Here is a 14,855-nt window from a genome sequence, read left to right as displayed (position 1 = left end):
GGCAGGTGTGTCAGGTGTGTGCCATTCCATCCAGGAGCAGCCAGAGTAGAGCCAGAGGGAAGCAGCATCCAGAGCTGTGCATCCCGTCTGGGGCTCTGGCACTGTCAGGCTTTGTTAGCCAGGCTGCTCCCAGGGGTGCACGGCAGGACAGGCTGCAGCAGCCTGAGTGGACACCTTGGAATGGATCTGTTGGATGGACAGCCTGGAATAACCCAACACAAGGCACAAGGAACACTCCCAAGGAGCTCTCAGCTGGGTCTGAGGAGTTGTGCACTAAACCCTTCCTGCTCTCCTTAGTCAAATTAGTGTTCAGGAGTTTTATGTATTGAGACTGAGATGGGAACTTTTACAGTTTTGGGGAAATCAGGATAAAAGGAATATAAGCAAATTCCGTCTAAAGATGACCTACAAATTTGCTTTTCTTAAGCATTTCTGTCTTAGTAACTCATGTAATACCCATATCTATATGATAATTTAGTTAATATATGCAATATTTGTATTTCCACACTTATGTAAGTTCTTTTGAAAAATACTTTCCCACTTTGAAATCATCTGTATTATAAATGAACAGATAAATCTGTTTTTCTCGCTGCACATCTATAAAACATTTGCAAAGCTAATACTTGCAAATGTTTTTTGCTAATATATTTGCAAAGCCACAGTTGGGCTTTTTATTCCATTCTGACAAAAGCTGTGCCAGTCCAAGCTCCAGTGGAGCCTGGGAATTGGGGAGGTGAGGGCAGGGAACGGGAGATGAAAGTGCTGCCTGTGTTCAGACACCGCCACAGGAACCCACGTCGGTAATTTGGGAAGGGACGGGAATCTGTGTAAGGCTTTTAAAGCTGGGCTTTGGCTTTGTGTCCCTGCTCTTTCAGGTGTGATCAGGTGGGGCAGGTGAGAGTGTTGGTGCTCCATTAACCCCCCAGGGGTTGTGTTCTCTGTTCAAGTTAGACGGACAACTCCACTGCTTTCCGGGATGGTGCAGGAATGTCAGTGTTATCCTGGGGCTTCCCTTCACCCCCTTTCCTGGCAGATAACTGTGCACCACCTTTGGAAAAAGCAGACCTCAGGAATCAGGAGTTAAACTGAGGCATTTGCTCCTTTTCTTGTAGCTTTCCCTGGCTTATAAAGAGCTCGGGAGCAGCTTTGTAGGAATCTGTCACGGAAAAACGTCAGCTGGGTAAAATAACACCACTGCAAAGGTACAATAAAGGATTAGTGAAATTAGGGTTCCTTATAGATCTGTTTTGAATACAAATATGCTGTTAATAGGCTGCAGTTCCCTTCCTGAAGTATGGCTGCTTGATTTCATATATAAAAATGAGGAACAAAAATCCAGTAATTTGTTCTACCCTGTGTACATTCACTGCACTTGAAATAATTAAGTTGCAGTAACTAAGACTTGGGGATGTTTTGATTTTTTTATTCCAGATCATGTCCCTGCCTTTGATGATAAAGGGTCAATAAAGATTTGCAGATGTTCCCTTGGGGAGGGAGAGCCCATGGCACGTGCTGGCTGTTACTAATCCTCACCAGCCAAACGGGGTAAAAGGCATTAAATGTTTGCAGAATTCACCGCTGGGAGGATGAAAAAACAAAATGTTTGAAATTTGTAAAGTAGGTTTGTTGTTGAGATGGCACAAATGGCACAAATCACTGCTCAGAGTAAAGCACAGGTTGGTGAAGGAGCTCTTGACTCCATGACTTGTCTGAGCTGCTGCTGAAAGCGCGTTCCTGGTGGGCACCGCTCGGGGATGTTGTTTCTTTGCTTATTCCTGGCCACAGTTAAAATGTTGCTCATTTGTGACTAGTTATCCTTGTCTTCTTATTATCTGATCTGGGTATCAAATTTCAATTTCTACATCTGCAAACACATCTACATTTTTACCAGTTCTGGATCTGCCAACTGTTCCTGAACTCTGGTGCAGTAACATCCTGGATCTGTAAGCTGTACTATGTATTATTTTGCATATGGCTGATTTGTTGATGACACTGATAAGCTGTGTCTGGTTGATACTTTTGATGTTTTTTACATCAATTTTTTTTACAATTTTTAAATGCTTGTCTTGCAAACAATAGAAGTTTGAAGGATACCTAGTTATGGAGACCAGTGGTAGGTGAATATGACTATAGGGGGATTATCAAACTTATCAAATTGTGTGTGTGGATAAAGTTTGTGTACATGTATGAAGGGCATGTGTAATTATAGATCAAAAAGAATTAGAAGACCTGCAGCCACAGAGTGGTGTCTGTTGGACATGAGGGCATATTCCCAGGATACAGAACCCAGGGATTTGACTGAAATACAACTTCTTGAATTGCAAGGCTCATTCTTACACTTCCTAAGTTTGGGGTTTTTTCCAGTTTTGACCCTCCAAGGGTTAAACCATGACACCATTTAATGAACTCCACCACAAATACTGAGTTTTATGGGCCAGAAATATCAGTGTAAATTCACTGTTAAAATAAGGTTCTTGGTGACATTGTGGTTTGTGCATCGTAGTGTGCACGTGCATCTCTTCTTTACCCTCCTGCTGTTCTAATTTCTTCACTAGTGTCCTGAAAGATCAATGAAGTCCTCATCACCACATTGCTCAGGTTATTATATTTTTATATATTGTGGATCAATAGTGTGGTTGGACAGCGGCTGGGAGGGAACCAGAGAGGGAGAGGGGCTGTACAGTGAGCTGTGCTGAGTGCACTGTTTACCAGTTATCCTGATCTCCCCACATTAGTCCCCTAAATCAAGGGCACTCCAATCCAACGCTGAACTTGTCTCTCTCGGCCCTGGCCCTTCCAGGGCAGCTCCGAGGTACTGGCAGAGGTTCCTGGTTCTCTTCCTCCCAGAGCTGGTGGGCTGAGGAACAAACCCCACCTGTGGTTGGGGTGTCCCTTGGCTGCCAGGGCAGGTGCTCGGGGCTGAATTTGGGGGGATGTTGGCTGTGCTTTGGGTGCTCCCCAGCATCTGCTCCGTGGTGCTGGGACAGGACAGGACAATGGGCTGGGCTGAGGGAAAGGAACTCCTTTTGCTCTGATCCGATGTGGCCATTCTGCTGTTCCCAGGTCCTCTCAGATATTCCTCCCTTGATCCAACATTAGAGGTGTTTGTAAGGAATGTTTTCCTCTTTTATGAAGTGTAATAGAGGTCTCTGTCTTCAGAAAGACAGTGGAATTGATGTTCAGCAACTTCCCATTTGATTCTTGCATCTTTTTTCTTTTCATATTCATCCCTATTTTCACTTTCATCTTCCCAGAGGAACCGAGGTTTCTTTCCTCCTCCCAAGGTTTCTTCCTGTGTGCCTTTTTTGACCATTGCCTGTGACTGGACAACCCCCCCCCACTTTCTAACAGCATCCCCGTGCCCTTCACACCTCCCCTGTGAGCACCCCTTGGCATCCCTGTGATCCCCCTGGAGCTGTGCATGGGGGAGGTGGCCTGGGGGAAGGAGATCAGTCACTGAGTTTGTTCTGGTGGGTGCCCCATAACCTGGTTGGCGTTGGAGAAGTTACTTCACCCTCCACGCACAGCTCTTGGGTGCTGCAGTGTGTTTACACTTGGGGAATATTTGAGTAATTGGCTTCAGCAAGTAATTCTCCTTGTGATGTGTGGGGATTTTTTTCTGTATTTATGTTCTAAACCGTTTTGGAAGTACCAGTCTGGCAAAAAAAACCCCACCAAACCCTGTCTGAGGCAAGGAATCTGCTCCCTGATCGTCTGGGCTTGGTTTGCAAAGCAGCAGGGAGTCTCCTTAGGGAGCTAAACCCTTGTCTCACCCTGGTGAGGGTTTGGGGAACCAGTTCCCTCGGTCTGAGCACCTGGGGAGAGGTGGGTGTTTGACTGGAGCCCGAGCAGGGTGAGAGCAGGGCAGGATGGGGGATCTCTTTGCTTGGTGTGCAGGGTTATTTTACACCTCACAAATGGGTTGGTGTTTTTTCTTAACCCTTCGAAAGCCGCTCTTTGTTTCAAGTATCTGAAGAGGGAAATTCTGTGCCTGAGTGCTCAGAAGACTTGGAACTCCAGGAGAGGAAATCCATTACTCCAGGAAAAGATGGGAGTTCCTCTTCACCTGCTGTAACAACTGTAGCATTGTCAGTAGCCAGCATCTGGGAGCTGTTTCTGGGGAGAAGTCAAAGTGCTGTTGTTCACGGGGAGGAACAGAAGGACATTTTCTCCCTTTTGTAGGTGTCTTTACAGTGCCCTCTAGTCAACTTGTGGAGAAATGCTGGAGGGATCTTTTCTCAGCCCAGCTGGATAAAGTAATGAAAATGGTTACTGGAAGAATTCAAAATTAAATAAATAATTGAGCTCTGGTGCCCTGGGAGTGAGGTGCTTTTTGAAGGAAGCAGTGCTGATGTTAAAAACTGATAGTTTCTTGAAATGACAGAAATACCTTTGGTAATTCCACCAAAAAAAAACCCAAAAACAACAGGATAAGATGGATAAAATCCTTTAAACTTCCTCCTGAAATGGTTATGAGAAGGAATTTTGCAGTGAGGATATTCAGAGAGGTTCCTTCACGAGCTTAACTCAGACGTTTGGTGTTAGATGGTCTGACTTGTTTCCTTTGATTTATAAAAGCAAAATGGCCTTGAAAGGATGTTCCTTGCAGCAGGTGAGAGGTTTGTGGGATGCTGTTCCTGGATGTGAGTCCTGTAAAACCCAAGGATATTTTTAAGCAACCTGAAAGAAATCCACGTTTGGTCTCAGTGGTGTTCCTCACCAGGAGGAATAAAAAGGGCAGCAGGACTTGTGTTTTTGAAGCACAACCAGTAGAAAGTTTTCTGTTTCCTTTTCTGTGGAGTGCAGGTTTAAGGCAGATGAATAAATAAATCCTTGTGAGAAGGAAACCAAGAGAGTGTGAATCAGGACAGGACATGGGGAGCATTTCCCTGGTGGGACAGTTGGCACAGGAGCACCATGAGAAGTGGTTCCAGTGAGTTCTGCTCTGGGGGCACTGCTCAGGAGGAGCTGATGCCACCTTTTCCCCTGCTCTTTTCCCTGCAGTAAAGGGGCACAGGGCTTGTGGGCTGAGAGGGACCATTGCACAGGACCTGGGACAGGTCAGCACCAGCTCTGTCATTAATGAAGTCGTTTCCATGTGTTCAAAACGCAGGTGGAAGTGTCCAAACCTCTGGAGGCCTTGGAGAGGCCGTGGAACTGAACACCAGATAAATGCTACTCTGAAGACATCTGATACTGCAGATTACAATCTGTGTTTGGATTTGGCTGTTGATCATTATCTTGTTTTTCTTGCCATTATTTAATAATATATGAGGAGATGGTATCACTTACACAGGGAGTGGCTGCAGTAGATGCAGTGGTGCTTCTCTCAGTGATTTACTGCAGACACACTGGGAGCTACTGGAGGCTTCTTAATTCGGTTTCTGCACACTTTTTTAATGGGCTGATTTTTAAAAATAATGGTTTTGTGCCTGAGGTCCATCAGGAAGGTCAGTTAAGGTTAAACCAACAATAATTTGTTATTTAACAAGTGAAAGGTAACTAAAAGTATAAGCAAGGCTGTAAGAGCATTGTTGCAAAAGATGGTTTGCTTTGCTTGACTTGGTTCTTTGTTTATTGGCCATTGTCTGAAAGGTTGAGGTACTCCTGAGTTACTGAGGCAAAGTCTTGGAACATATTGTGCCTTTCTGTGTTACAGTCATTGATATAATTGGTGACATCTTGATTTTTGTCGTCTTCTTCTTACAGTGGTGCCAAAAACCTTCTCAGCTCGGTAACATCAGAGTATCCCAGACTGGTGTGGGTTGGAAGGGACCTTAAAGCTCATCTCATTCCATCCCCTGCCATGGGCAGAGACACCTTCCATTATCCCAGGTTGCTCCAAGCCCCATCCAACCTGGCCTTGGACGCTTCCAGGGATGGGGCAGCCACAGCTTCTCTGGCCAACCTGTGCCAGGGCCTCCCCACCCTCCTAGGGAAGGATTCCTTCCAAGCATCAAAGCAGGATCCCTTGGGGATCTGAGAACAGCCCCTTCCCTTGTGGGCTGGGAGGAGTCTGTGGCACCACAACGTTCCTCGAACACCATTCCAAGCCCGCAATTCCCAATGACGCTGGGGCAGAGATGAGTTACTCCTCCTGATGAATATCTCTGTTATAGTGTGTTAAATCATCTGAGGAGGAAATCTGCTTGTGCTGGAGGAGAAAGGAATCTACTAAGTCTGGGAAAGTCGAGATTTATACAAGGCATTACTTCTCTTATAATGTTACATCATTTGCTCTCCCAGGTTCCACTGTCAGCCTGCCACTGGAGTTATGGAAGCACAGCAGGATTTATGCTGCACCTCTGCAGTCAGGGGTACCTCTTACACTTCTTCCCTTTTTTTTCTTGATGTTCAAGTGTGATATAATTTTTGCCACATATAATTTGTGGCTTCGGAGTCTTTGTAAAGGAGGAAATGAAACAGCATTAAGAGGATACAGTTTAGAAACATGACCTTGGTTTTTGAGTACGGTGAACTTGCCACCCTCCATGGTTGGGCTTTGGAAGTGCTCTATAGAGAGCCAAATCCTAAGGAGGTTTGGTTGGCTGGTGTATTCTGCTGTCACATGCAGTTTAACTTGGTCTAATTAATCCTCTATCCCCTGGAAGGGAAAAATGCAATATTAAGCAGAAAACATACCTCTGTCTAACCATTGGTTCTGCTGTGGTATATACTGTAGTATCAGAGATTAATTGAGGAGTGCAGGATGTTTCCAGTGTTGTCAAGGGGAAAAAAAATTGGCAAGCTGGTGTATTTACATTTTATTTGGGGCTGAACACATGTGGCAATTTGCCCACACAGATAATGGTGCTCCTTAGCAATGAATATGTGAACAAACCTATAGAGCAAGTTCCTTGTGAGCTCTTGCTGGTGCCTGCAAGGGATACTGTGGGGAACATCTCCACTTAAACTACCTTTGGCTAATTCATAATGATCTGGGTGAGGAAGGGCATGACACAGTGGTTTTAGGACTACAGGGGCCACTGGGAACGTTAATTAAATTCTGGCGAAAAGCCTTTTAAAAGGGCAGTCCTGCAGCAAGAGACCTTGGAGCTTTTATCATTGACTTGCAGTACACGGAAAGGGCTTTTTAATAGTTCCTGCAGGCCCAGTTGGATTTTGTCAAGTTTCAAGTGTGTCATATCCGTGTTCTTAAATTGCTTTGGAGTCTGACTTAGAAGGGCAGGTGTCATCCCCCTGTTGCCACATCTGTCCTCAAAAAGGCACAGTAAGTGATCTGTCTTCATCAAAGCCCTGTTTGACTCCTTCCAAACCCAGCCCTGGTGTTCTGCTAATCTCAGGTCAGGTAATTTTGATGAAAGATGGGTTTGACTGCCTTAATTTATCATCCTGTTTGGAAAAAGGGGTTCTGAAGTTCTGCCTGTGCTTCCCGTTCTCTTTCTGGATGGTTACTGCATTTGGCCCTTTAAAATGGGATGTGGTTTCCCTTCCAAAAGTGCTGGGAACTCTGGTGTTGAAGTCCTTTACTTGGCAAGCAGCTGATGCTGGTTGTCAGGAGATAATTTTGGGGGGAGCGGTGGGTTAAAGCTGGATCTGTAGCACTGGGGGTAGGGAAACCTTGGGACACACATGGGGGTAATTTATGTGGACTCAGTAGAACTAAGACCAGAGTGGCTTGGTCTGAAGTTATTTCCTAAGTGCTGTAATTTCGAAAGAGCTTGTGTCAGGCAGTTGTTTAAGGACACATCTCAGTGGTTTGAGGTTGGTACTGGAGTGTTTGTGTCTTTCAGAAATTCCCTGGATGACGAAGGGAAGCTTCTTCCCACCTGAGCAGCCACTTGGTGTTTACTGTTCTAGGCATTTCCTCACCTGCAGCCTTACAAAGATGTAAAGATGTTACTCTGCACAAAAGGTGGTGCAGGAAGGGCTGGAAGTACTCCAGTGTTGGATGTTGTCAGCTCAGTTCTGGGGGATGAGGGTTGTCTTGGCTGAAGCGGTATCAGAACTGTTGGTTAATGATGAGGATTTGAGGAGAGATGGGCTAGAAGAAAGACTAGAAAACCCCAAAATGATTTAAATAGGAGGAGGTAGGGATGTATACACATAATCAGCTTGGCTTCAATTCCTGGAAAAAGTGAGGGGGGAGTGAACAAGTTTTTTTTCTCCCCTAGCTTGGAGTCACGGAATCCTGGAATGGTTTGGGTTGGAAGGAACCTTGAAGCTCACCCAGTTCTGCCCCCTGCCATGGGCAGGGACACCTTCCACTATCCCAGGTTGCTCCAAGCCCCCTCCAACCTGGCCTTTGACACTTCCAGGGATGGGGCAGCCACAGCTTCTCTGGGCAACCTGTGCCAGGGCCTCCCCACCCTCACAGCCAACAATTCCTTCCCAATATCCCATCTAACCCTGCCCCCTGGCAGTTGGAAGCCATTCCTCCTTGTCCTGTCCTTCCATCCCTTGTCCCAAGTCCCTCTCCAGCTCTCCTGGAGCCCCTTTAGGCTCTGGAAGGGGCTCTCAGGTCTCCCTGGAGCTTCTCTTCTCCAGCTGAACACCCCCAGCTGTCCCAGCCTGGCTCCAGAGCAGAGGGGCTCCAGCCCTCGGAGCAGCTCCGTGGCCTCCTCTGGACTCTCTCCAGCAGCTCCACATCCTTCTGATGTTGATGCCCAAAGCTGCTTTGTGGGGATTTTGCATTTGTGTGTTCTGAGGAATCTTGTGTGAGCTGTCCCTCACTCCCAGCCTGGCTGACCGGGGAAACTCCATTTGTTACGTTTTCACATGGCTAAAGAGTTGGAAAAGGGAGGACGAGGTCAGAGTTCAAAATTGATACACTTTTTTTGGAAGGAGGAAGAATTTGTAGGAGCCAAGTGCGAGTTAGCAGAGTTAGGCAGGAATAGTCAGCTGGTCAAACATTAAATGGGAAAGGACAGGCCTTACAGCAGGTTCCGAGAACAGGCTGGAGGGATTGCGGCAGTGAGGGGATCACGGATCGATGGAATCAGTCAGCAGAGCTGGGCTGGGCTGAACCCAGCTGTGTGGGGGGGGTGAGGGGAGGGCTGGGCAGCTTCCAGGACCTGTGAAATGACACCGTATCTGTGCCTGATCTTGTCTGTGCTGGGTCGCTCCCTCGTGTTTGGGCACAGCTGGGTCCCTGCCACTGTCTTTGGGAGGGAAACCCCCTAAACCTTCTGGGAATGAGTGAGATGTAACTGTTCCCGTTTCCAGGCAGGAAGATAAACTTGTATGGCTTATCTCTAGACTTCTGGGGCCAGCATTAACACCAGCAAGGCAGTGGTGTGCACATGCCTGGGTACATACACCTGCCACGGGGAGGGCGTGGAAAGAGGAGACCTCCCTCCTCAAAATACACCCATTCTGTCCCAAATAATGTGGGGTCATTGAACTGAGTAATCCACAGGTTGGTGGAGTGGGAGAAAGGGCTTGCTGGCAGAAATAGAACTCTGTTAAGGTCCGGTCTGTACAAACTCTTGTGCTGGATGGGGCACACTGGGAGCTGAGCTCAGCTGGGTGAGGGCCCTGACCCTGAACTGCAAATCCTCAGAGACTGGGGCTGGAAAGGACTCTGTTCTGGGTTAAATCCCTTCCAAGATGGGACACAGTTATTTACCAACGCTTCACATTTTTTACCGTCTGCTTTGTGTGCAGGAGCTCAGTAGTGCCTGAGATGAAACAGGTTGTGCTGTGTCTTCACGGGGCTCTTGGCAGGAGTTTATGTGACCTGTGAAACCTGGCTGAGAACACGCTTCCCATTCTGCCTCAAAGCCTCTAATCCCCTCTCTGCTGCTCTTCCTTCTTGATGTGCTCTTTCTTGACCTTTTCTGCCCTTCAGTGCTCTTTCCTTGGGCATCTTGTTGCTTCCAGGGCAAGAAGAGTCTTCACCCCATCAGTGGATTGGATCTGCCCCAACCTGCACCAGAGGCAGGGCAGACAAGAAGCTGGCATCACCCTTTCGAAGGCTTCACGGCTTTTATTCGGAAAGCCAGAGGAAAACAAAGCTCCAAAGAGTGTATTTTGTTGTCACAGGGGTCTGGATCTATATTGGGAAAAACATACAGAATCTTGTAATCGAGGCAGGGTCAATAGCTTGGGTAGATTCCTTCCCTTGGAAAACACAGGGATGTAGAGATGAATCTTTAATTTTAGAAAGGATCTTTAGGTTTCTGAGGCCCTGGAAGAGATTATAGCGATAAACAGGTTAAAGTTTTTCCTGCTGGTCATGACTCCTGTTTCTTCTCTGCCATTTGGTGTATGAGAACTGAAACTCCGGATTGCAGAGAGGGAATCGAGCACATCCACGCACAGCTGTGGGAGTACAAACCAGAGTAATGTGAGCAGCTCCGAGAAATTTTGTAGTTTGTTTTGGATTTTTTGTTGTGCATCTTTGTGGTTTTGGGTTTGGGGGATTTTTTTGTGTCTCTGTTATCCTCGGAAAAGACAATCTCAAGGATTTGGATCCCAACCTAACAGGTCTCTGGCCCGAGACTGACACTGTCACTAGGGAAATGTCAGTATTTCTAGATTTTTCCCCCTTATTTCCTCTTTGAATTCCTGAAGATAAAGGAGTATGTGAATGATATCAGCTACAAAAGCATAACTTATCTGTTGTTCCTTTCACACCATTCCTGCCTTATCTGCGAGTTCCCGTGAATTCTGAGTAGCAGGGACAATGGGCTGCAGGAAGTGCAGGAAGGCTGGAGTCCCTCCCTGGGGAAGCTGGAGGCTCTGTGGAGACCAGAGACACTGTGTAGTTCAGCGATAGAGGGAATCGTATCAATTTGTTAATTAAGGTCATTTTAGAAGGTAAATCCGATTTTAAAAAGCCCACAAACAACCAGGCACTTGAAGAAGCTGCAGTGCTTCGGGACAGGCTTTGTTTGCAAGGGAAGGTCGCCTGCAGAGTTGTACTTTTCCTCCAAATCCAGAATTATTCTGTCACTTAATGAAACAAATCTTGTTATTAAATGCATAGTTGTCCTTAAGGTGGTTGGAACATCCTTCAGCATTTCTTTATCGACCATCCTGTCAAAGATTAAATGGTTTTGAGATGAGTGCAGCCTTGATGCTATTTCTAAGCTTGGCTTTAAAAGCCAAGATTCTGTTTTCTCTCACCCCAGCATTATGCTGTGTGGAAAACTGTTCTTCCCTGGAAGAATTTGTCTTCTATTTTCTCTGGATGATTAAGTTAAGACAAGTCAAAGTGATATTGACAGCCAATCTTTCTGCTTGACCAAATAGACCAGAAAGACAGTAATTAAAATTCACTTCTTAATGCAAAGTAGATGTTAATTATAGAACTCTTTGGGGAATACTTAAAATGGAAAAGTAATCATGTTTATCCTGGACGGGAATGGGAGTAAAAAAATGCTTTATGGCACTTTCAAGATGTGTTAAGCTCAGAATTGGAGACTCTTTCTCCTGAGGCCTGGATTGTTCTTGATGATTCCTACTCGTTGCTGCACAAACCGAACGACTGCACTGCTGTGAATGGCACCCACCCCACAAAGGCTGCGAGCAGGGCCTCAGGAGTGCATGGAGTTGCCATGTGAGCAGGAAAAGATGTTTTAGGGGTGAAAATTTCTTGGAATGTGCGAGTCTGTTACGTAAATAGTCAAAGCAGAAAACACTGTCACACAGACCAAAGTGCTTTTAACATATTCAGGATGTTGTGAGCAGTGAGTGCTCATCGTGGGATCCCGAGAGGAGGAGGGTGTGTTTCCTGTTAGCAGAGGTGCAAAGCTAACCCTGAACTGGCGTGGTGTGTGTTTTACAGGGGCACTCGTGAGGACCTTCACTCCGTTTTACTTCCTGGAGGAGCCTCAGGACGTGCTGTCGGTGCGGGGGGCGCCGGTGGTGATGAACTGCTCGGCCTACTGCGACACGGCCCCCAGGATCGAGTGGAAGAAGGACGGCACCTTCCTCAACCTGGTGTCCGACGACCGGCGGCAGCTGCTGCCCGACGGGTCCCTGCTGATCAGCAGCGTGGTGCATTCCAAGCACAACAAACCCGACGAGGGGCACTACCAGTGCGTGGCCACCGTGGACAGCCTGGGCACCATCGTCAGCAGGACGGCAAAGCTCACCGTGGCAGGTAAGGCTCTGCTCTGGGAGCGCGGCCGAAAACCTGGATGTGGGGGTGGATGCTCTGCCCCTTGGAAAAGAGGAAAAAGCGCTTTCCAACAAAAAAAAAAAGGATGAAACCGTTGTTTTATCAGGGAAAGTGGGGCTGAGCACCTCATTTCCAAGCTGGAAGCTGGCGTGTTTTCTGTTCGTCAAAGCGCCTCAGTGCAGGGGGGTTTCTCAGGAAATGCTGAGGATCAGGGAAGAAATAAATGTCAAGTGTCTGTAATCAAAATGAAGGTTTACCACAGCTTAGAAGGGCGGAAAAAACAGGGTTTTGCTTTCATTACGTATAAGCAACTTTAAAATAACTTTTTCTACTTATATGTTGAGATTTCTCTGCTCTCTGTTGTAAAACACTTGGGAAGCTCCTCATGGCAGGGTATGCAATCCAAACAGGGCTGGGAGACAGGTAGGGAAAGGACTGAAGGCAGATAGAGAAAGGAGGGCTGGGGATTGCATTTTTCTGTTCCTGAAGCTGTGAACAAGGAAGTTTGAGAAGTAACAACTGACCAAATGCTTCAGGTTTTCCATTAAAAGGGCCAAGTCATAACCTCAGCCTTGGTGTTTGGAGTAACCTTTAGACTTGCCTGGTGACAGCTTTTATATAGAGGGTAGAAAGCAGTAAGGGAGGGAAGTTTGCACATAAAAATAAAGATTATGACTAGGGAAAGTGCCTTTTTACAGTCATTTGCTTATATCTCAGGGCTTGGGAGTGTCAGACTGTGTGTGCCTTGTAAACAGCATAACTTGCAATTACTGAGTGAGACTTCAAATCCAATCGAAAAGAAAAAAAAAAAGAAAAGTAAACTAAGGGGCTGTAACTAAGAAAAAAGCCTATGAAGCAATTCTCCTTTGTTTCTCTAATGATGTTTGCCAGCCTTTTTCAAACAGGTTTTTTTTTTTTTCTTTGCTTAATAAATGTCTCAAGGTAATGAATTCTTCCTGACTGGGGCTCCGGCATCTCCCAGAGCTGCTGCTTCCCATCGTTTATATTCTGATGTTGTTTCCATTAACGTGGCTTGTAGCATTGTTGGGAAACATCAGCAGTGTCAGAAACAAAACAAAATGGGGGTTTTATACCTTAAAGGAGTGGCTTTGAGAGTCTCTAAATGAGGAATGTGTTTCTGAGGTTCTTGGCGATGAGGACAATAAAGGCAGTTCTCACGCAGTTCTCTCAGCAGTTCCCACCTCCCCGCATCGCTGCTGTCGGGATTAATTCTGCTGCTTTCCACATGAGCTCCTTCAGCCTCCTGCCTCTGTCATCAGTCTGCTCTATGTGATCATTAGGTGAGGTTAATGGGGTTAAAAATGAAGGTAAGCCAAAATGCTTTCCAGATCTCCCGTTCCCTTTTGCAGTGTCCACGGAGAAGGTGCTATTTTAATTGATCATTTCTAAAACGATGGAATCTTTGAGAGCCTTTTAGTACTTGAAAAAAAAACCAACCCACAACACACAACACTGCAGTTGTGGTGAGTTTTGTTTTCAAAAAAATCTTTGCTAGAAAACACAACAGATATAGTCTAACCCAAGGCAATATGGATCTTTACCATAACACAACTAGTTGCCCCTTTGACTCTTGTTGGCCTGACAGCTGCGTTATGAGATTATTGATCAATCCCCTGCAATAAAAACTGTGCTTTCCTTGTCCAGAACTAGAGGAAATGCTTGTGACACATGTTCTGTATTGCCTCATGCCATCCTGTCCATCAGAAACCCGCCCCAGAGCATCCTCTGGCTGCACTCTGCAACCTCCTCCCGCTGCTCCAAAAGCTTGGTCAGGTGTGGGATGTGAAGGGTGTGAAATCCTATTTACTGACCCAGCAAAGTGCCAAGAGCTGTGCCAGACTACCCTCAGTTCAATCCTGTACTCAGGGGAAAGGTGGTTTGGTTGCTGAAGGCTTTGGAATAAGTGATGGAATATTTAAATGCTGGTTTGATTGTTTTGGTTTTCTGGTCCTCATTTGAATCCCTCAGTTTGAACAGTGGTTTTTAATATTCCTTCCTGGCCTCCTTGTTTTAATTGGAAGCTCTGGGCTGTGGTGAGTGTGGGGATTGTTCTCATGGTAAGGTCTTTCCTTGGCCTCAAAATTCCAGTGGGAGGGAGGTAATTCCCCTCTGAATGGAGCAGTGGTATGTTGGGTTCCTGTGCTGTGTCTGAGTGTGGTGCTGCACCTGATCCCTTTGAAAGGGAATAGGGTGAAACGTGGGCTGCATGTCTGAACAGCTTCTTACTCATTAAATAACTTCACTGCCTGAAAAGGACAATTCTGGTGAGTCATGTGGGCCAGGGTGAGGGAAATCCAGTAAGAACATGTTGTGTTCCATCCTTTTACGATCAGGTGACCCACCTGGTGGATGAGGGAAAGGCTGTGGATGTGGTCTATCTCGACTTCAGCAAAGCCTTTGACACTGTGTCCCATAATATACTCCTGGAAAAGCTGCAGCCCAGGGCTTGGACAGGGCACTCTGTGCTGGGTCAGGAACTGGCTGGAGGGCCGGGCCCAGAGAGTGCTGGTGAACGGGGCTGCATCCAGCTGGCAACCAGTCACCAGTGGTGTCCCCCAGGGATCAGTGCTGGGCCCAGTCCTGTTTAACATCTTTATTGATGATTTAGATGAGGGGATTGAGTCCATCATCAGCAAATTTGCAGATGACACCAAGTTGGGAGGGAGTGTCGACCTGCCGGAAGGCAGGAGGGCTCTGCAGAGGGATCTGGATAGACTGGAGAGATGGGCTGACTCCAATGGGATGA

General features: G+C 46.5%; 1 protein-coding gene across 1 annotated transcript in view; it reads left to right on the top strand.

Moving 5' to 3' along the window:
- Nucleotides 1–14,855, top strand: part of NEO1 (neogenin 1) — a 170,002-nt gene that overhangs the window by 40,229 nt on the left and 114,918 nt on the right. Inside the window, exon 2 of the mRNA XM_027888907.1 lies at nucleotides 11,753–12,070. Within this exon, the coding sequence (XP_027744708.1) occupies nucleotides 11,753–12,070 (318 nt within the window). The remainder of the gene's footprint in view (nucleotides 1–11,752; nucleotides 12,071–14,855) is intronic.

Source organism: Empidonax traillii, unplaced genomic scaffold, assembly GCF_003031625.1.
Source record: "Empidonax traillii isolate 1590-97213 ecotype Southwest subspecies unplaced genomic scaffold, ASM303162v1 scaffold12:size2584012, whole genome shotgun sequence".
In the NCBI taxonomy this organism is placed as follows: Eukaryota; Metazoa; Chordata; class Aves; order Passeriformes; family Tyrannidae; genus Empidonax; species Empidonax traillii.
The sequence above is the reverse complement of the archived record's forward strand: the minus strand, read 5'-3'. Positions and strand labels throughout refer to the sequence as shown.